Below are 22,869 nucleotides of genomic sequence, written 5' to 3' on the forward strand. Positions count from 1 at the left end.
CCTTAGCCATGAAGTTGGGAGATCATGTTTATTGCTTAGGATGAAAGAGACTGAATTTTTCAGTACCATTCCAACAAAAAAAATTCAGCGGATCAACTTGGTGCTTGTGAAAGTAAAGGACAGGTCATCATCATTTTCTAGATTGAGGTACCATGTTGTACATGATTTCTCATCCTAGTCTTTTATTGTGCCTTGGTCTTGACTAATGGACTTTTCTTTCCAGTCTCTAATCATTTGTATACCTATGTGGAGTTTAAAACAAACAAAGCCAGTTGTGTATTGTGGAAAAAGGTCTGTTTGACTCTTGTATTGCCTCTGCTCTCTGCATTCAGCTGAGTAGGCTGTTGGTATTCTGTATTTGAATGTTCCTCTAGAGCTCAGTAGCTAGAGGCCACTGATTCAGCTTTCACGTTTCATTCCAAAAACCGAGCATATTATGTTGCCATTTAAGCTGCATCAGTCACTTGTTTTCTTAACTTTAGTATGAGCTATTCACAGCTTATGTTTTGCATAATTTATTCCCTTGACCACTCGCATGAAAGCGACTTGAAAACAATGCTAAGAATGATGGTGTATGGGAGAAGCCCTTAATGGGAGCCTAATCTATGCAATTGTTTTGCAGTGCAGAGTATGGACGAAGGAAAAGAAATGCCTTTAGAATACAGGTTGAGAAAGGTACGTCTGCCAGTATTGTCTCTGAAGGACCAAGGATTTGTAAAAAAACAACTCACTGTGCAGCTGTTAAGAATAAGACAAAAGCAAGTTCATAGATTTCATAGACTTTTTAGGGTTGGAAGGGACCCTAGTAGATCATCGAATCTGACATCCTGCTCTACGCAGGAAAGACTGCTGGGGTCAGATAACCCCAGCCAGATATTTGTCATTGAAAGTATTCTCTTGTCAAAAAGGAGAATCTTTATGAAACAAACATTTTGGGGGATTTACAATATAAGCTTGGAAAAAATTAATAAAAATGAAAGGGGTTTTTCTTTGGCAAAAAAAATCCATTTTCTAAAACAGAAGTTTTTAATTAAAAGAAAACCCTCAAAACATTTTGACAGAAAGCGCTCTTCTGGGCCTAATAGAGATGGAGGAATAACCTCTATGGACATTAAGCTGGAAAGGTGCATAAAATGTATTTTAAAGGAACTTTTAAAGAGTACTTCTTTGTCTAAAGAGCTTGTAACTAAAATATAGTTATTGCTGGAATGATCAATTAAGAAGGGACACACATGACAAACACAACAGAAGTTTCATTACACTGAATACTTTTGAGGTTAGGATTACACATTTGCTATGTCAATACATTTTTCTATATATTTCAGCAACATATTTAAAAGATTGTATCCTTTACTGTTCAGCCAGTAAACATGGAATTTAGTTTTAGGATATCTGGATCAGATAGTAAGGTTTGAACAGACATGGGGAGAGTGGCTACAATAGAGTTAGGTTGATTTACAAGTTCTTATGTTCTTGTATTTTTCCTTCAGTGTTTGAGATAATCTGTAGTGAGAATGAATCTGAGAATTTATCAGCTTTAGAAGATGAACATGTAGCAAAAAGAGCAAGACACAGACGAGAAGAGAATGAGTAAGTAAGAGATTAGTTATCATAAGTGTACTTAATATTGATGCTAATAGGTAGCATTCTTCTAGTGTTTTGCATCTTCGAATCACTATAAATCCTTCAGGGTGAAAGGAATTGATGGTTCTTGCACCCTCGCAGGCCATGTCTTTATTAGGATTTAACTTAAGAGCACATTTTTTGCAGTAAAGACAAAGCAGTTATAGTTTTCACGTACATTAGCAGATCAAGTGTCAGTGCAGTAGGGGAACTGAGGCACTAAGAGGTTGTTACTTGCTTAGGGTCACGTAGGAAGCCTGCAGCAGAGCAGAGAATTAAACCCAAGTCTCCCAAGCTTTGAGCTAAGGCCATTAAAGACATGGCTTGTAGGCCACATCTGGCCCATAGAGCCCTATCGTCTGGCCTGCAGTTATGCCGGTTGAATACACGCAGGCAGATCACATGCAGCATGTGCTGGCCCTGGCCCAGTGTGTGGAGCCCCTCTAGCATTTGCTGTGTATGGTGCCTGTGCACTGCATCTGAGGCTGGTTTGGCGTGGCCTGCCCATAGTTTCATAGTAGCTAGGGTCAGGAGGGACCTGAACAGATCGTCTAGCCTGACCCCCTGCCACAGGCAGGAATGAATGCTGGGTTCACAAGACCCCAGACAGGTGATCGTCCAACCTCTTCTTGAATTTGCCCAAGGTAGGGATAAGGACCACTTCCCTGGGATGTTGGTTCCAGATTTTGGCCACCTTAACTGTAAAAAAATTGCCTTCTGATCTCCAACCTAAACCTATTCTCCATCAGCTTATTACCATTGTTCCTTGTCATCCCAGGTGGTGCTGGGGAGAAAAGGGCTCTACCTATTTGCTGTTGATCTCCCCTGATGAGTTTGTAGGCAGCCACCAGGTCCCCCCTCAGCCTCCTCTTGCTGAGGCTGAGCAGGTTCAGCCAACAAAATCAAGTCCTTCTGCCGTCTCTTAGGCACCAGGAGAGGAACCCTTTGGCTCTGGCTCCAGCACAGCATCCTGGCCCTTTCCTGTACCAAACTATTCTGCTCACAGATTGCTTCCACCTTTCTTGCTTACAGTTCTGGAAGCTTTTTAATGCTCCTAGCAGGATAGTCCCTGGCTAACCAAAAGCTCCACAGATGGACTCTCTCAACAGGGCTACCCATTTCCTGTTAAAGAGACAGAACAACCTGTTACACAGAGTCTACACTGGCTCCCAACAGTTTCCTGGGTGAAATTCAGGGTGCTGTTTCTGACCTATATGGCCCTAAAGTAGGGGTGGCCAACCACAAGTAGCACAGGCAGTCTGTGTGGGATGTGCAGCAGATTGGGGAGGGAACAGGCAGCACTAATGATGCAGTGAATGCTCCACACTGGCCCGTATGTGGCGCCTATGCGAGACCAGCCTATGTGCTAGATCCAGGGCCAGTAGATTAGCCCTACAGGCCAGATCCAATGTGCAGAGCGAGTCTGGCATGGGTGCTACAGGCAACACATGCCACAGACTGGTGCCATGTGCCATGCATATGGTAGGGAACTGCGGGGCCACATAGGAAAGCTGCTTGCCTCTGCAAGCACCGTGTAACCACTCTTCCCCTGCAGGTGTGGGCAGCATCGAGCAAACCTGTGCTGTTGCCTGTGTGCACACTGGGAAAGTGTGGCCGGGGCAGCACGGAGCTTGCAGAGGCAAGCAGCTTTCCTGTGCGGCCCCGCTGTGTCCTGCCATACCGGGTCACACTCTGCGCTGCGGAGGCCCTGGGGGAGGGCAACAGGGTGGGGAGCACAAGCCTGCAGCACGCACCCGCCCTGCCCCCACCCCCTGCACGGATATGGGGTTGCGGTTCCCCCTTGCTCCCCAGGAGTGCATGCTGCAGCTAGGAGCCCCCGCTCAAGTGGGGGAGCCGGCTCTGTGCTCCTGCTGCAGCAGCCAGTGCCTTCTGTTGGGGACAGGGAACTGCAGACCTGGTTCCAGCTCCACCCTGCAGCTGCAGCCTGCCCCCACCATGCAGATATGGGGGCACAGCCCCCCTCCCCCCCCCCCCCCCCCCCGGCCCTCTGGGGGTGCACCAAAAAGCCCTGCTGAAGCACCCAATCTATACAGACACTGCAGAGTTGGGTCCAAGTAACACACTGCTGCTTCCGGTAAAGTGTATTTTTGGGGGAGGGGAGGGGGCTGTTCATGTCTGTCAGCAGCCAAACTTAGCATTTCTGTCTCCTCTCCTTTCTCATAAAGGAATACAGAAAGCTCCATGGATGAGTTGGACGATGATTATCCAGAACATCCAGTAAGTCATATTTTTCTCCATATATAATACAAATTAACACACCCTTGTAGCTCTACAAATCTCAGTTTGCTTTACCTAAAACATCCAAGAATATTAAGATCTAACTGTGAATAAATAGATGCTCTTTAGATGAAGAGGCTCAAACAGTGGCTTAGAGTTCATCCAATTGCTGGTGAGAGACGCATTTTGAAATAGGTATTTTCCTGCTACCACCTGGTGTTTGTTTTTTAAGTGGGCATATTAGGAATCATACTTCCCACAGTGTTCCCCATTGGCCATACCCTTCTGCTTGGTTGTGCCTCTCTCCAGTTGTTGTCCTTCCTAGTGGCTTTCTGATTCATCACAAGTAGCTCATCAGAATGGACACAGCATCCAGCAATCTCCAGGTAATATGTTGAGGCTGCAGCCTGAGGACTGGAAGTGGTAAATGCCAGCATTTAAACCTATAAGTTTCTAACTCCTCTCTTGTTAATGTGGCTGGGAGGGAGGAGTTTGAATAGCAACTGAAGAGCTATGAGAATTGCCTCTACTGTTTCAGTTGTTCTTGGTGATATGCTGGCTCTGAAAATATTGGATGACAACTCATCAGTAGTTTTACTGGCCGAGAAGTGATATAGACCAAGTCTGAGGCATTACTAAGGATGGGAAGGAGAGCATAGCTAAGGGCAGGTGTCACAGGGCATTGCCCTTTAAGTGGAGCAGGCCCAGCCTCTCATGACTCATCAGCTGCTTTTCATCTGAGAATAGACAATTGATCATGAAAGCCATTAAGTGACTCAGTTGGGGAAGTGCTACAGGTAGCAGTGGGCCCACGGTAGGCCCCCATAGCAGCAGGGAGACAGGCTGTTGGGCCCCTGCAGCCTGCTTTGAGAAGAGGAGCAACTTTGTGTGTGCCACTTTGAGTTTTGAGTTGGAAGAATAAAACTGTGGCCTGAAGGAAAGGCCTGAACAGACCTTGGATGTGGTGTTAATTGTCCCTCCCAAGTAGGGAAGATAGGCTAGAACTCCATAGAGGGAGGTAATTGGGGCTGAGGTGTGGATAGGAGTACAACCAGAACTAGCAATTTGCAGGTGGTTTCCCAGCTGAGGACATGAAGTTATTTTCCTGAGAAGACTATGGCAGGACTATGGGTTGGGGCTATTTCTGAGGGAGGCAAACTTTTGGAGGGCAGGGGCAGAAGGCAGAGAGAGAACTTGACCAGTAAGCTCTGAAAGCTTTGCTGACTGAGAGAAGTATCCATTCTGATAGTTATCATCAGTTAATGGTGCAGAGCTGATAGTTGCATCTATGCTAGCGCGCAGTTGATAAACTTAGCTTCCAGTGCAAGTTGCAAAAGTTTTTGTCTTCTAATGGGCAAATGCAACACTTCTGTACTTACATAGTCAACTGAGGAGTGGGAGACGCTGTCAATTGAGTACTTTCTAGTGTAAACAAGACTTCTAAGGGCCAAGTGGTGTGTGTTGAATTGTTCCTGTGTGCAACTTTTCCAATAAATGCTGCTCTGAATGTGAGAAACTAAAGTTCTATCTCTGCATCCTACTAAGTTTTTGTTTTGTTTGTTTGTTTGTTTTTAAACTTTCTTTTAAACACATGAATTCCTCAGTCTCAGAATCACATGAACAGCTCCTTGTTGACCTTATACCGGAAAGAAAATCCTGATTCTGTCCCAGGAACTCCAAAGAATGAGCTGACAGAAACAAGCACCCCTGTTCAAGTGACAGCACCCCAACCAAGTGCCCTTACCTCTGGAACTCCTCTTGAGACCAGAATCTCTGAAGGTGGCTGGTTTATTGATAAAAACCCAAGTAGAAAAGATGTGGACTTTTTCACTGACCTTTGTGAGGAAGGAAATGAAGAAAAACTGATTTCTGAGGTATTGTGTCTTACAGACCTGATAACATTTAACTAGGTTGCATGTACACATTTCCTACCTTATTTGATAGTCATTTGAAGGTCAATATGTAGAACAAAACTGTCATCTACACCCTGCCTCAGAGGAAAGTTTGTACATTTTAAAAAACATGAGCCTCTAGTGTGAAATACACACTTGTTTTTATTTATATAGCTAGTCTGTTTAACCCTGGAGGTAACTGCATTTCAGTGATAAATGAAACAATGTGAGGTTTTTTGATAATTTTTCGATCCGTAAAAAGCAATAGCTTGTATTAAGCCTTTGTTCTTGGATCATTTGTTTGCTTTGGTAATATTTATACAATCCTTTGTTGGAAAAAGATGAAAATCGTTGTCACTGGTTTTTAATAAAAAACAAAGTAATAAAGTAATTTGCATGCAAGAAGGGATTTACCCGAGCCTCCCCTTTTAGATTGATTGCTGCATTCTGTTTTCTTGTGATCTAGAAATCAAAAGATTTCTCTCTTTTGGAGAGTGAAAGAAGGAAGACAAAGGGTAAGCGAGAAAGACGAAGGAAAGAGGATTCCCAGGATGTAGATGGTGAAATACAATCCGCACTGCGTAAGCAGAAAGGTGAAAGCTGTTATTTTTTGAGTGGCTTTCCAAGCATGCACCTGCCAGGTAGCTGTGGTACTTGAGTCTGAAAAAATTCAGTAAGGAATTTAGCCCTTGTGGAATATTTAAGTACTTTGATTATTAGATAAATATGCAATTTGATCTGTATAATCCAAGTGTTAATGTTGGTGTCTTTTTATTTGCGGTTAAAATCCACCATTACTGTTAGTATGTCCACATTTTCAGTAATTCAGTTTTTTCTTTTCTTTCTTTAGCTAAATCTAAAGGACCAGAGTTGCTTCACCCTTCAGTGAAATTTGAAGATGTGGGAGGCAATGATGAAACGCTGAAGGTTAGTCTTGATTTTTATTAAAACCTATTAAGGGTGTTTGCGGAATAGAGAACGAAGTGGGGAGAATCTTGGTATGTTGAATGAGAGAACAATGCTGATTTTGCTTGGAAATATCCACAGTTCTCTCTCACATAGAGCAGTAGGGCTCGTCATAGACCTTCACCCTGATTCACCTCTCTCATGACCACTGAAGTAAGATAGTGACACAGAATTTAGTTTCTGTGATCAGCATTGTCATGTGTAACTTAATTTTCTTCTGTCAGAATGGGAGTTTCTTATTCCTTTCAGGAAGTCTGTAAAATGCTGATACACGTACGTCACCCTGAAGTCTACAACCACTTAGGTGTGGTCCCACCTCGGGGATTTCTTTTACATGGACCACCAGGATGTGGAAAGACACTACTAGCACAGGCAATTGCTGGGGTGAGATGGCTTTGTTTCTCATGTCTGCCTTTAATCATAATTGGGTCAGGTAGAGGGGAAAGAATCCACCTTTGTTATAGACTAGATTAGGGGTATAAAACACAGGGGTCTGTGGGCCATATCTGTCTCAAAGCCACTCCATTTCACCCTGCTGGGTTACTGGTGGGCCACAGAATTCAGGCCCTGGCTAGTGGTAGGCAAGGTCTGCTGCAGAATCTAGGGCCCTGGTGGACAGGGCTATTGAGGGGTGAGTGAGGGTTTGGTAATGCAGCCCTGTTGCCTGCAGCTGCCTGACCCCAGCTACTTGTGCCACCTCCACCATGGCAGGTGCCCTCCTGGTCCATGGCCACTTGACTTGCTGATGCCACAGTGGCTATCACAGCTACCCTGTACTCTGGGCTGGATTCAGTGTGTGAACAACCCTGCAGTCTGGATGCAGCCTCATGCACAAGACAAGTGTGACACCCCTAGACTAAATAAAAGTCAAGAGAAGAATGATTTCTCTTGTCTCCTTCCTGAATAACACACATTCATTAGAAGTTAAGTAACAGCAATGCAGTCTGAATCTAACCTTAATGTGTCTTTCAGCCAAAAAGAGATGTCTCAGTATTAAGAGATGGATTTTATTTTTGGCAAATGCTTCCAAGGAAGTAAGATAAGGGATAGACTTCAAGCAGGCCACATATTGGATTAGTTTGATTATTCAAAACTCTTCTCCAACAGTTTTAAGCCTGACCTTAAAACAGAAACACATGTAGGATGTTGTGACAAGTCTGACTCCTGAGGGAGTAGCTCCTCTAGTCCAAGCTTGGAATTTACCCTTTGGCAACCACTTAGCTCTTACCAAATAAGATGCTGGTCTTTATCCTTATCAAAAAGTTCTCACAGCAAATTACATTTATTTATTTATTTATTTATTTATTTATTTGCTAGTATTGATGTGATGTTGGTGCTGTGATGATCCAAGACCTATGCAAGAGGCGATGATTCTCATGGGTGATATCTTTTACTTGGATCAAGTGCTTAGTCCAATAAAATATATCACCCACAAGAATTCCTCCCTTGTATCCTTTTTTAAACTGTTAATAGAAAGCATCAAAGATTGTTATGTTGAAGCTGCCATTTCCCCTATGGAGGACATCTGCAAATCAGGGTAGAGAGAGCTTGGTGGCACTGTGGCATTTGCAGTGTTCCTACCTTTTCACCTCTTCTGAGCATAAATGGAGGCTCCCTATTATCAGGGCTTTCTTTTTCGATTTTAATATTTTACTGAAATGGCCACAGGTTATAATTTTTTAGGTTTAAACGTTATATATAAATTATTAACAGGGCACAGCATTTTTTCTTCAAAAGCTTCAGAAAGGTTCAGAACCTCTCAAACTTTTATTGAAACAAGTTGACTGTGCCCTTTTCAGATTTAAAATGTGAATATTTAGGCTTGGATATTATACATGAGAGAGAGAGATCTAAGTGTGTGTGTGTGTGTGTGTGTAGATATAATCTCTGTATGTATGCATAGTTCATGTATAATATCTATGTCAAAATATTCCCATTTTAAATTTAAATATAAAAACTATCCTAATATGGTAGCTGTTAGACAACTTGGATTAATTTAATACCATAATATTTATTTATTTATGTGTTGGAGGTTTACCAGATCAAAAAGAGTTTGAAGATTTACTCTCTAACATTGACATCAGGATTCTTCTTGGGGATCAGGCATCAGTATGCCAACTCTTTCCTGATCAGCAGCAATGCTATTTAGCTCTTAAAATGGGAGGCTAGAGATTCAGTGATCTTTAATGCAGTACTGCTCAGATTTTCTGGAAATGAGGAAAGTACCATATCAGGTCCTTTACACAGATTCCATAAACAAGACACAATCTTAAATACCTGGTCTATATAACTTTTTCAAGGAAATTGTTTTGCTTGGAAGTGGGGGGTGATATTTCTACGTTCTGGAGGTTTCATAACAGGTATTTTTTTTTATTTTTCCTTGCCTATTTTTAGGAGCTTGAACTACCAATCCTCAAAGTAGCAGCTACTGAGATGGTGTCAGGAGTGTCAGGGGAATCTGAACAGAAGCTGAGAGAATTGTTTGAACATGCTGTGGTATGGCAAGCTGGCAGTGTTCTCATCATAAAATTGCTTGTGCCTTAGTTCCTTAACATTTTAAATCTACATGTTCCATTGCTGCAGTTTGAATTTGAACAACTTGTTAGTATTTATTAGTAGCGTTCTAGAGCCGGGAGGCATCCATAGTAGTGGATACGGACCCTGCTGTGCTTGGACCTTTACAAAATGCAACCAACAATGCACTTTCATCTTTTAAAGATGACAAAACTAATATTAAAGTATAGGCTGCTGTCCATGGCAATTCACTACTTAAAATACTTGGCTTTTATTTGTGCTGGGGCAGTATATTATGCTTTATGAAGCTGATATCTCTTAGAACTGATTTGGACACAGTGATTTTTAGTATGAAAGAAGAGACTGCAGGCAGAGTTATGAATCCAAGGAGAAAAAGTTAAGATCAAAATTTTCCTATGTGTGAGCTGCCTTTAAAAACAACAGTATTTCCATATTACAGGATGGGTTGATTATGATCAAACACTGATGTGCGAGGAGTTTTGTGTAAGCCACCTTGTTCTTTTCTTGTCATCAAGAACAGCATGAGTAGTTAGGGTGCTTTCACATAGTGATTTTTAACATGTAAATAAAATCTCTGGTATCCTATTATCTGAGAGAGTCTTCCATAAGGTATATTAAGAAAATATTCTGTTTTCCCATCCCATTCCATTCCATCACCACTAAGCTGGGGACATATACCATTGTTCTTCAGGGGGATGCTGGGAGAGCAGCAATACCAAAGTGTCACGTTGCCTTCTACCTTAATCTGAAGCCAAGGTGTAATATTTTATCATAAAACTCCATTCGTGCAAACAATAAGTAAATAACTAAACTATGGAATAAAATAGTCAGTAAAAGTTTTTAAATATCCTTTGAGTTTACATGGTCTTGCCTTAACTCTTAACAGTATTATTTTCTTAAGGATACTTATTGTGTGCAGCATGTTTTGACTTGTTAAAAAAAAGTTCTCTGGCTTTTTTTTTTAAGCCACTGATGCTTGTTGTTTTTGTTGTTTTTTTTAAGGTGGTTTTTCAGAGGTTGCTTCTCATGAATAAAACTGCCTTTTGTTCTATGATACCCTCTTAGCAAAATAATGTTCATGCTATATCAGTTATTCTGAGGGACTCAGAGAAATAATACTGCATTGGCCTGATGGCTGTGGAGTTCTGCTTTTAAACTCTGAAAGTTTGTCTGTTCAAGTCCATAAATGCCTCTCTATCCAGGAGGGAAGAGTTGGCCTTCAATACACATTTTTAGCTTTAGAGTTTGTTAAGCACATAGGTGATTCAGGGAGTCCTGCAAGTGCTGCTTTTGATTAATATTGACCTTTTAAGAACAGTGAATTCGGGAACAAAAGGTTTATAAAACCTTATTATGATTTATATACTTCCTGCTTTAACTCAGATTACAGTCAAGAGGCTATCTTCTAATCTCAGAACTGGCAAATAAATTTTCCATTGATCTTTTGCCATTCCTTCTTATTCCATTGCACAGCTAGTACTGGTAGCGTTCCAGATACCACAGTATCAGTGCTAAGAAGTTAGCTGGTTCAGATATTCTTGAACTTGAACATCATATTTACTCTCATACTACGTGCACCTTTTTTCCAAAAAATCAGCCCTGCAAAATAGGTATGCTTTTTAAGTGTGGGAGCTAATTCTCTGCACAGTAATCAAAGCAGGTAATGATTTGCCCAGGAGGGAGAATCGGAGTGCTTCAGGGTTACAGGTAGTTTTAACCATATTACAGCCACTGAACAGTAGAACTGTAGTTCTGATGATGAGTGATGTTGAGGAGAGAGCTCTGCCCCTCCTTCCTGGGGCCAGCATTCAGCCATGCTCTTTGTTCATAAAGCTATGTAGGGCATGTGATATGCAAGTAAATATGACTTTTTCAAATGAAAAAGTGATTGCTGGAGTGCAGGATCTATAGACCATAATTATATATTTTAAAGAAAAATCTCATGCCTTATGCACAATTCTATTCTATATTTGGTTGTTCCAGTGATGGAAAATAAAAATAGATAAGGATTATTTATGGTTATTTTGGCACAGGGCTGTTGTTCAGAGTAAATGGCAGCATATGCAGTAATATTTTCTTAACTTTTAAACTGGAAACCCCTTTCCTTAAATTTGTTGCAATGTTTGTAATATGCTGTGTGTGTTTATAGTGATTATGGTGATGTTCTTGTTCCTAGTCCAATGCACCATGCATCCTTTTCATAGATGAGATTGATGCTATCACCCCAAAGAGGGAAGTTGCATCGAAAGACATGGAGCGAAGAATTGTGGCCCAGTTACTAACCTGCATGGATGGTCAGTTTCAAGAATAATTTTTTTTTTCTAAAACCTAGCCTTTCTTCTGAAATCCAGTTCTGTCTTCATTTTAATTTCTCTGATTTTAGCTAGCTGGGATGATTGAAAATCCTGTGGCATTCATTTAGGAACAAGGGTTGTTAACTCTGGTGCCCCAGCCAAAATCCCTTTCATTTAAATTCTTTGTTACCTTAAAGGACCCTTGCAAATCCAGTATAACAGTCTTAATTTCTGGGGATATAGTGGTATTAACTTCCTGTTCTGTGTTACATGTTCTAGAAATATATGTGGTATTTTACCCTTAGGGTATTTTTTTTCAATATGAGGGGGAATTACTCCTGTATATTATTTGGGGAAAGCTGAAATCTGTGCTGGAGTTGAAGGATGGAAATGCTGAAATTAGCTGCATTTGGAACTGTAGTGGCTGCAGGGGGTCTGCTTTGCTCTCTGGCTTCAGAGAGAGAGAGGGCAGAGTATACTCTGCAGTGTCAGTTAATTTTGCCTTTTCTCAACTGCTGCTGAATTGGCAGTAGCTTTGGCTGAGCAGCAAAAAGCTGCTGTCAATTTGGCAGTGGCAGTGAATGAGTTAAAACTAACTTTGCCAGCAGCAGCCAGTGGGCTGGCTGAGAGTAAGCAAGCCATTTCAGGCAGTCAGCTTAGACCATGACCTGGAAAAATATTTTACTTTATTTTCTTGCATACCACATGCATCTTGTTTTTGGGAAAGCAAAATAAAGAATGTCACAAAATACTTTCCCATACAAATATCTGCCTGTGATAGTGCAGTGCAAAAACTTATTAGTGAAAATAAAGAGAAATGGTTAAAACTGGGGTGGGGAATGGATTGCTGGCAGTTCAGCATAGCAGCAAATATTATTTTCACCTATCAGGAGTAACTTCCTGCAGCATGGATTTTTAACTAGAATAAAATAAACAGTGATAATCTGAAGATACAATACCGTGAGTACTTATTTGTTTTCTTCCTTCTTCCCTTCCTTCCTCAGATCTGAACAATTTGCCGGCTTCTGCTCAGGTCCTAGTCATTGGAGCCACTAACAGGCCAGACTCGCTAGATCCAGCACTGAGGCGAGCTGGAAGATTTGATCGAGAAATTTGTCTAGGGATTCCTGATGAAGCAGCTAGAGAAAAGTATGTTTCAGTAGGTCTTGGCTTCTTCAGTAGAGCTGTTAAAAATGAGTAAACAAATTTTAAAGGCTTCTGAACTTTTTTTTTTTTTTTTTTTTTTAAATCTTCCTTGCCCAATTAGAGGTAGTCTTCTTAAAGACTAAATGCCTTTTACTTAAACTTATCCAGGTAAGGCTGGCCCTTGCACTAGACCTCATTTTTGTTCTGTAAACCAAAATAGGGTGCTTCTTCAGGATGGACTAGATAGAACACATCATGTGCAGGAATGCAAGTAAAGTCAAAATCTCAGTGGGTCCCTTAGTTGAGACCGTTGCTTATTTATTTATTTTTTTAAGCTCAGTGTTATTTTTTTCCAAAAAATATAACAAAGCTGTCATTTTATTATAGTATAGGGGTTGTCAACCAGGGGTATGCGTACCCCTGGGGGTACTTTGAAAGGTCCTAGGGGGTATGTGCAGGTGGGCAGGGACAGAGCACAGCCACCACCTCCCAGGAGCAGGACCAGGGGGAGCTAGGGCACAACTGCCTCTCTGGGCTGCCAGCCGGATACAGGGGTGGGGGAGGGCGGGGGCTTACATGGTGGCTGCCAACACCATCCACCACCCTGCGCCACCACCCACTACTTTCCCAGGGCCGATCACGTGTGGCTCCGTGGTTCTGCTGACAATTGGCTGGGTGTGAGCAGAGGCAGGGGGAGGTGCCATGCTTGGGAGGAGGCCCTGACTGGCTCCTGTGCTGTTGATGCTGGTGGCTTCTGCCTTCAACTTGTGAGTGCCTTGGACCCTGGGAGGGGAGGGGAGGAGAAGGGCCCAGGCCACCATCCCACGGGAAGAGCCTGCAGCGCAGGGCTGGCCTGGGCTGGGTGTTCGTGGGGCCAGGCCCTGAGGACCCCTGTGTGTGGGGTCAGGCCCCACAGGCCACCTGCCACTCCATCCAGCCACAAAGGGTACACTTCTTAAAAAAAGGTTGAAAACCCCTGTTACAGTATACTCAACTGAACTGATTCTTAAAATTTAAATAAGATCGCGTGACTGAGATTTATGTATCTGGAGACTATGTGACTTGTGATTCTCAGCTTTGAGTAACTTTAAATTGAGTTACAGCTGAATTATTATGCTATTGCACTGCTAAGATCCAGTCAAAAGGACTGACTGAATAATTATGTTTTTAGATAGGAGGGAAAATCGCTGCAAGGATTATTTGTATGGTGGGTTTTTTTTCTTTTTCTTTTGAACAGAATTCTACAGACATTGTGTCGAAAACTTAAGCTCCCTGAATCTTTTGATTTTCATCACTTGGCTCACGTGACTCCAGGCTATGTAGGTGCAGATCTGATGGCACTTTGTCGTGAGGCAGCCATGTGCACAGTGAACAGGGTCCTGATAAATTCAGAAGGGCAAAAATGGAAGGAGACAGAGGCTGGAAAAGCAGTGAGTGAACAAAGCATTGAAAATGGAGAAGTACCAGTCAAAAGGCAGCCAGAGCTTGTAAAGGTATTTGATCCTTTGACACTCTCCTTTCTTAAAAATAAACTACTTCAGGGTTGTAAGATTCTGTGCTCAATCTGTAGTAAACACATTTTAATCACAGCAATATTTGCTTGCATGTTATATATTTATGTAGAATTTTTATCTTTCCAGTTAATAAAATACTTCCTAATTAATTGTAGAAACTATGTGAACATTTTTGAGGCAGTTGCACCACTATAGGAAACTTTGAGACTAGTTTAATGCTTTAACAGCTGTTTTTTTTAGGTGCTTGTTTGAAAACTACTGTGCCTTATGAGGGGTGGTGATACAGCTACTGGTGCAGATTTGAGGTTGCTTGAACAAACAGTTCCCAAGACATGGGCGAATACAGATCAAATGATGTCAACATGTTTTAGGTCTTAATTTTTTTTGCACATGCTTAGGCTTGGATTGTGGCTCTGATCCTCTCCAAATTGATCTCACCAGCTCAGGATTGATCTCATTTGGTGATTGTCATTCAACAACTCATTTAGGAAAGCAACATTTTAAAAATTATTCAAGGTTAGATCTGTGACATAGCATGAGCTAGAGAAAGTAGTTGGTTGGTTGTTTGCAGCAGCTAGAGACATAACAGGGACTCTGTTGCAAGTAAGAACCTTTGCAAATAACCTGGTGATGAAATAATGGGGTAGCTTGAGGTGACGTTGGCCCCTGGCAGACATTAAGTCACACGGTTGGGACCTGGCAGATTTTATCCCTGATCCCAAAACTAGAAGGTCCTGCCATTGGGGTTGAGCTTAAACAGATTGTAATGATGTAAGTGCTAGCATTCCTTGAGCCATGGTATGGGGTTCCAGTCCCTAATGCCAAGCTTCCTTTGCCCCACAGTATTTAAGAGGTGTGTGCCAACAGCTGACTTGCATGAGTATGGGATGTAGGCAGCTAAGGATTGGGGAATTCAATACTACACATTCAAATTTAACTGTGATACAAACCTGCCACACAAATAGAAAACATCCATTTGCCATTTTTTTTTTTTTTCTATGATAAATTGGTTGACCATGTGGCATGTTGCAACTTATTGTGCGATTAACACATTAATTGCATGATAAATGTTATATCTGCCAAGGGCTGTTGTGATCATTGAATCTGAATGGCGCCTATGCCCTATGAATTCTAAATCCTTCCATTAGAAACTTTCTAGGAATGTGCTGTGCACATTTAGTTGCTCTGTTCCTGCACTATGCAAAGGCTTCTGGAAGTCTTGCCTTGTAGTTTAACAGCTAATGCTTTAAAATGTTCTAAAATTCACATCTATACTTTGTTCCACTTTTTGAGGTAGTGTCAAAAAGTAAGCAGCTTCACTGCTTGCTTAAATATTAAAAAATTGTTTTTATATTTGTGGGGGGGGGGAAGCAGCTTCACTGCAGTAAATTAATTGTGCTACATGCCTGTCACACATCTCCTGAATGGGACTGAGTTAAAGCAAACAGCTGTAACTCACATCAGCATGATCAAAGGGGTTTTCTGTTTTTCAGAAAACTAATCGCAACAACGAACCCAATTCTAACGACTGCCCTGAGGTCAACATCAACTAATTCAGTTTTAGGAATTATTTTGCTAATTTTAGGAGTTACTTCAAAACAGCAATTTTAAGTTCATTGCAGAAAACAACTTATGTAATATTTGATCCCATTTACACAAACCAAGCATTCACACCGAGTTAATTCACATCTGAAAGTGCTGTGCTTTTCTTTGAAAAATGGAAGATGCTGGCAAAACTTTTAATTCAGTGACTATCCTTTAAAACACCCTTAACAAACATCAAATAATATTTTCTGCAACAAGATCCTCTTGGGAACCCAAGCAACTAAAATCTGTGTTTTTGTAGGCTTTTTTTCACTTTGAAATGGAAATTCTAGTACAACCTTATTTATAGCAGCACAACTTTCCTGTCATGAACAACTTAGGGCATGACTGGCAAATCCCATTTTGGTCAGCCTGGGAATAAACGAGACACTACAACTTGTATATAGCAATTGCATTTCATTAATTGCTGAACCTGAAGATACACTCAGCAATGTGCTGACATGTTGTGAAAGTTTCTAGAAATAAGCATTGACTTTTAAGGACTGTGTACAGCTGTGTATGAAATTCATGTGTGGGACTCGCTGTGCTTCTATATAGAACCAGTTAGAACTGCAGAGCAAATCATAACAGCAAATACCTTGATAAAAGAAAATCTTAACAGAGATTTTTTTGGCAGCCTCCCCAGAAGTGGCCAAGCACTGCATAGCACTACAGAGACAGCCCTCACTGAGGCAGTGTAGAGTAATCTTGCCCTGGTACAAGTACTACTGTTACAATTACTGTTGTACTGGTATGGTGGTGGTGTGGGAGGGAAGATGGAAAGTGGGATTTAAAACCAAGACTCCAGAGTTGTCTAGCGCCTTTTCCAATATTCAGCTGGAATTTTACCTTAATGAAGATGCTTTTGCTCCAGGGAAACCTTGAAAAATTGTGTGGTGGTAAAATTTTGTCCATTGTAATCTTTTTTTTTTTCCCTTTCTCTCAGGATGAATTGCAGAAACTGCTGGAATTGCTTAAAGAGCAGGACCCCTTGGTAGAGGAGCAGCTGCAAAAGCTCTGCATTGAGATGAATGATTTTATTGTTGCACTGTCCTCAGTGCAGCCCTCTGCCAAGAGAGAAGGCTTTGTGACAGTTCCTGATGTGACATGGGCAGATATTGGAGCTCTGGAGGACATTCGGGAGGAGCTTGCCATGGTTATACTGGTAGGCATGAATACCATTTAGAGTCCTGCTAGGAAACATGATATCTAGCCAGAGGCAAAATCACATGCTTTAGAATCTGAACCTGGTGTTCTGTTCTGAAGTTTTACTTCAAATTGTCTGAAATCTTTTTTGGTTGGTCTTTCTGCTGCACCTTATTTAAAAATCCTTGTATTTTTGTGAATTAAGGTAGACAGCTAATTTTGTCTTTGATTTATGTCTTCCTTTTCAGTGACAAGATGTATTTAACAAGAGAGCTTATATCAATGCTGCCCTTAGACATGTCTTTGATCTGTGTTTAATCAAAGACCTATCCTCACTTTTTTCTGACAGTTTCCTAATTTAAAGAAATTACATGCATGTGTTTTAGTGTACTTTCCTCTTCCTCAACAACCTTCATGTAAGCTCACCATAGACACTCAGTTTAGGGAAAGTTTTTAATTAAGAAAGCTCTACTCTCATTTTCTTCAGTTAAGCTGTATGTGAAAGCCATTTGCTACCACAAGCAAGAAAGTGCCCATCTAGTTGTTTGGTCTGAATATACCCATACAGTTGCTGGTTCAGCTCAGGTGGAAAGTTCTTTGTACCTTTTTGTTTTGGCTTCAGCTTTAGTTGCACCTTGTTGAAACTTAAAGATCAATGCTTCAGTCACTGTTAATTGTTTGGGTTTTTATCATAGGCACCTGTTCGGAATCCAGAGCAATTCAGGGCTCTTGGCCTGACTGCTCCAGCTGGTGTACTACTTGCAGGGCCTCCTGGATGTGGCAAAACATTACTGGCCAAGGTAGGAATTGCCAATTTGTATGTTTCATGTGAATACTGGGAGGTAGTAGAGTACCCTAGGGAAGAAGTCAGATTTCTTTCATAAGAATGACTTGGTGACATCCAATGGTAGATTGCTTAATTGCGTGATGGCAATAGGAGTCAAGCCCTCACATTGCTTTCAGCAGGAGCTTGAGTTAAAAAAAAAAAATTAAATTAAAAAAAGTCTTTTGAAGTTAATTGATTTCCCAGTAAAATAGTTCCGTTTCACGTGGGTGAGAAGGAAGAAAGGTAAAGTCAGAAAGAATGCAATAGGTTGAAAAATAATAAAGTGGTGAAAAGGAAATGGCTCCTTCCTACAGATCTATCACTTTGAAGTTGTCTACTGTAATTAAAAGCTGTAGTTGTCCACTAAAGACCAGGTCCACTTTACCATTTATTCCCAATGCTCCTGGAACAATGCACTTATTGCTTTCCTCCTTAACTTGCATATTTCCTTGAATTTCTAGACCAACTCTTGTGTTTGGTCTTTAAGGACTGTTTATGTGATGACATTTCTCTGTAATGTGCACTAGTCATTTAGAGTTGCTTTTAAAAGCATTTCTGGAACAGGACCTGTTTTTAAAAAAAAAAAAAAAACCGCTGTGGGAAACAGTGTTGAATGAATGAATTAGTATCTGGGCATGGGTCTGGGCTCCTAAAGAGCTTCATATATTTTGAGAGAGGTTTGATAAATAATCTTTTCTTTTGAGTTCTTCATAAATCAATGAATAGAAAAGAAAATGACCTTTTTCATAGTGCATCTGGAATCTTGCCAGAGTTTTCAAGAAAAGAAAATAGATAATGCTCTTAAAATGATGCTTCAGGAAGTCTAGTGAATGGAAACCTAATATTATCAGTGTGTGATAGTGGATTTTTTTTTTTTAATTTTCTGGATAGGCTGTGGCAAATGAGTCTGGGCTGAACTTCATCTCTGTAAAAGGTCCAGAACTGTTAAATATGGTAAGTGTTGATCATTATACCTTGACCTTTACTATTTTGACTGAGTTCTTTGTGCAGCTTGAGGCAATTGAGTCCTGATGATCACTAAGCTGGTGTTTTGTGCAACAAGAATACCTCATGTAATATCATCTTAATTGTAATAGCTCTTATAGCAGCCAGGTTGCTCTCAAAGGATGCATTTAGGTGGCATAGATCTTACCTAGTTCAATCTGCCTCTTGTGGTGCATCTTCTCTTAAGGTGGTAATCCTCTTTTAAGGATTAGAGACTGTGGGGATTGCTTGATTTGCATAGTAAGACTTTTGAAGTAACTAGCTGTTTGCCTCATTGTTAGTGTGTGCTGTGAGGACAAAAGGCAACATTTTCAAGTCAAATTAAAATTTTCAAATAGTGATGGCTTCAGGACTTGGCACCTCTGAAAATCAAATCAGGTACCTAAAACAACTCTAAATTAACTTTAGGTGATTTAAGTTTGGGGTTAGATTTTGCTAAAGTTTTCCATCGACTTTATCAGGGTCTAAACCTCAGAAAAGATGCTACTCTTCAGAATGTTTAAAAGTCATTTATTGTAATCAGTCACAAGTGATGTGTTATGATTTAAGGTAAGTCCTCGACTTAAAAATATCATTTTTATTACACTTTGATATTTCCCACACCTTTTTACAGTTTAAGAAATGTGCAAGGTGATCAAAATGATTTTACTTCTGCTGCTCAGATTCAGATTGGAGCATATCACTTACCTGTTTTAGTAAATGGGTGAAACTGAAGCCAAAAGAAATGGATTTGATCCATTTTTTTAGTTAGTGCAGATCCCTGCCTCCTTAAATTCAAAGGGAACTGATTTCTGGACTCTGAGAATGAAGAGACAAAGCACATTAATGGTAAATGAATGCTGTCTGTGGGGTGACAACATTTTCCATTTGCAAATCAAGTGAGGCTTTTTCCCTTGTGTAATGACTTTCTGAGGGAAGAAACTCTATTTCAATTCTTTCTACATAGTTCTGTTTATGAGCTTCTGCAGATGTGAATCTGTGGATGCCTCGGATATTTAAAAAGCTTAACTAAGGTCATGGAGAGGAATATAACTGTTAACTCTCTTTGTCAGTATGGTAGCAGATATTAATTCCCCTAAAAGGTAGAGCCTTACCAGTTTGGCACTGACACTGCGCTGCATGCAACAACTTAACAGTTGTGAACTGGGTAGTGACAAATGCATCCAAATTTGCCCTTTTCCCCCTCCAAAATAAAAACTATGGGTTTAAATTGATGATAAACTTGGCAGAATTAAATGGAGTAAATAAAAGTATGTGATCCTTTGGCCTTGGCAGGCACCACCAATCATGGGTTAAATTGGATTATGAAGCAAAAGTTTGATATTTTGGATTGTTCCCACCGTGTTTCTGTATTATTTCAGTATGTCGGTGAAAGTGAGCGTGCTGTACGTCAGGTATTTCAGAGGGCCAGGAATTCTGCTCCTTGCGTTATATTTTTTGATGAAGTGGATGCATTGTGTCCCCGGAGGTCAGATTGCGAGGTAAGCCTGAAATCATAATCCCACAAGTTACTTTAATCAGATCTTTCTTTTGTGTCCTGCTACTGTTGGGCACATAATGTGGCCTGGATTGTAGCCTTGGTAAGGACTTCTTCTATGGTGTACTCTCTTTTAGAAGCCTAACACATGTTCCATGGTCACTGCAGTCACATGCATTTAAGGCTGTTTAGAGTAACATCACTCCCAGATGTTGTCGTCTTTTGACCATCTGACTTTTGTTGAAAGACAGACAGTTTAAATATGTCTATGGTGATCAAGTCTGTTCTGCACCTCTGGGGATGTTTGGCGATGTTTCTTCATTTTGATATCCTCTTTGAGCATGTTGAGTTGTGCACATCACACTTCCTCATTATTCAGATATGAGTTTTAAGTATGCTTGCATTTAAACTTCTAAATATTTTCTCTTCCCACTGGCCCCTTCACTCACAGGTGCCATGTAAATCTTCCATCTCCTAAAAACAATAGTCCTAGTGCAAAATTGTCACAAACTTGAACCAAAAGATAGAAATACTAGTACTAAGTTTGTAATTGGGTATGATTTTGGCCTCTACAAATGTCTGTGCTCGTGTGTAAAAGGGCCCCTGGGTATGGAAAACTCCTCTACATTAATCATGTGTATGGTAGCCATAACAGTTCTTGTCAATGTAAAGCCATAATAAAATTGGGTGCAATTCAGTGCAGTTGGTAACATATGATAATCTAGCCCAATAGTACCCAATATAGGCTGTGGGCTGGATCCAGCCTGCAAAGTAAAGTAATCCAGTCATCTGACCCATGGGGCTTTCTATGGGTTTGGAAACTTGGTGGCAGGAGAGAGGTGGCAGCATTGATTCTGCAGCTCCAGGAGCTGCAAAGATCAGAAAGGTCAAGCACCATTGATCTAGCCCATACAGTTCAAACACTATCCCAGTATTTTACAATCAAATTTAAATGTGATTTTAAGTTCAAGGTGCCAAATTACTTTTGTTGTTCTCTAAACTGAATTTACACACAAACTAGGACTAAGAGTTATCCTAATGATCTTTTCTTTGTGGTTAGAAATCTAGAAGCTCAACAAATGACCCAAAATATATATTATTTTATAAGAGATTAAATGAGTTAGTTCTTTATTTCATTTTTTTAAGAGAAGAACTAAGGTCACCTATCATATTTATCTGAATCCAAGATGACTTCCAATTGAAAATAACCCCCCTAAATTAGATTCTATACATAGAAAACTATAAATATGTTGTAATTCTCCATGTGTAGAATATAATTATTGGATGTTCATCTCAAAATCTCAGATTTGTCCATTCCCTCCCTCCCAATGCTGCAGCAGGTAAAGCAGTGGCAAGGGGGAGGCAGCTTGTCCCTGGTCCTTTGTCCCATCCCCCCTCAACTCTTGCACCTACCCTTCCCCCAGTGCTTGCCCCGTCACTGTGTCCCACTGTGCCCTGGGTCCCTTGGCACCCTATACCACTACCTTGCACTGGGTTCTGCATTGCCCCACACCTCACAGAGTGGATTCCTGCTGCTGCTTCTACACTTACTGCATTTTTACTTGACTCTTGATTCTAAGACTAAGCTTTGGTGTTCAGACCTGCCACCTTTTTAAAAAAAAAAAAAAAAAAATCTGTGCCACTGCCAAGAATTCTTCAAACACCCTCTTGTTAGGCATGTCAGGCATGCTTTCACATTATTTGTAAACTGCAAGTAGGGGGCTTTGGGGGCAGTTGCAGTATCTGCAATAAGAGAGGTAGGAGTTTGAATAACTGTGTCTGAAGCACAGCCCTACTGCCTTCACAATATACAGAAACCTCTACTTCTGTAAAGTCCACCCTGGCTGATGAGCTCTGTACCCTGTGAATGTTGCATGTGGCCCACAAGGAATTAGCTTACAGCCCTCAAGCTCCCAGTTTGATCACCAGCCCCCTTCATTACTTTGCTGCAAGGGATTCCAGGCTTCTTCCACCTCTTCCATCTTCCAGAGGTGGGACAGGGCAGTGCAGTTTGCAGGACCCAGGGAACTTTGGGCAGGGGACCCATGTGATGTGGTGTAGCTCAGCCACGTGTGCACATACTGCACATCCCAGTGGAGGAGTGGCAAGGGAGGGGGGCACTGCTATATGACCCAGGGACCATGCAGCCCCTGGATGCTCAGAAGTTGGATAGCCCTGCTATAGAGCAAGAATTTGGGGCCAGTAATCCAATTTTAAAAGTGAAGCTATGACTAACCATTTGATTACTCCAATTTTACAGTGGTATAGAGTCATTAATGCTGGTTAAGTTATACAGGCTTAAAACTGGAGTTAATGTAGTGATGAAGCAGACTTTATTGCTGCACTGTTACCTCAGAATCACAATAAAAACGGCTTGTCCTGTAAATACTGCACTGAATTGACAATGTATCAGAGTTATGATCCTTATGGTGCATAGTTGGGATTCATACGATCTTCTGTGTGATCTAGTCACTTTTACGGTAACGTGTGTACATCTCCACTATTTGATCTGATTAGCAGTTGAATCTGAAGAGGTTGTTTAATTATTTATATTTAATTGCAGAATAAATATATAACTTTTAACAAAGCAACAAAGGCATGTGCTAAACTGTCAAGCAGTCTC

At 40.9% G+C, this 22,869-nt stretch overlaps 1 protein-coding gene across 4 annotated transcripts in view; it reads left to right on the forward strand.

Moving 5' to 3' along the window:
• Window positions 1–22,869, forward strand: part of NVL (nuclear VCP like) — a 65,396-nt gene that overhangs the window by 5,663 nt on the left and 36,864 nt on the right. For all 4 annotated transcript variants that reach the window (XM_059717509.1, XM_059717503.1, XM_019483128.2 and 1 more), the window contains exons 3-17: window positions 623–675; window positions 1,491–1,590; window positions 3,810–3,861; window positions 5,466–5,735; window positions 6,220–6,346; window positions 6,604–6,680; window positions 6,969–7,103; window positions 9,114–9,215; window positions 11,431–11,548; window positions 12,553–12,697; window positions 13,932–14,187; window positions 16,739–16,957; window positions 17,634–17,738; window positions 18,656–18,718; window positions 20,131–20,250. In XM_059717509.1, coding sequence (XP_059573492.1) covers window positions 3,826–3,861; window positions 5,466–5,735; window positions 6,220–6,346; window positions 6,604–6,680; window positions 6,969–7,103; window positions 9,114–9,215; window positions 11,431–11,548; window positions 12,553–12,697; window positions 13,932–14,187; window positions 16,739–16,957; window positions 17,634–17,738; window positions 18,656–18,718; window positions 20,131–20,250 — 1,773 coding nt within the window. In that variant the 5' untranslated portion in view covers window positions 623–675; window positions 1,491–1,590; window positions 3,810–3,825. The remainder of the gene's footprint in view (window positions 1–622; window positions 676–1,490; window positions 1,591–3,809; window positions 3,862–5,465; window positions 5,736–6,219; window positions 6,347–6,603; window positions 6,681–6,968; window positions 7,104–9,113; window positions 9,216–11,430; window positions 11,549–12,552; window positions 12,698–13,931; window positions 14,188–16,738; window positions 16,958–17,633; window positions 17,739–18,655; window positions 18,719–20,130; window positions 20,251–22,869) is intronic.

Source organism: Alligator mississippiensis, chromosome 1, assembly GCF_030867095.1.
Source record: "Alligator mississippiensis isolate rAllMis1 chromosome 1, rAllMis1, whole genome shotgun sequence".
Lineage (NCBI taxonomy): Eukaryota > Metazoa > Chordata > Crocodylia > Alligatoridae > Alligator > Alligator mississippiensis.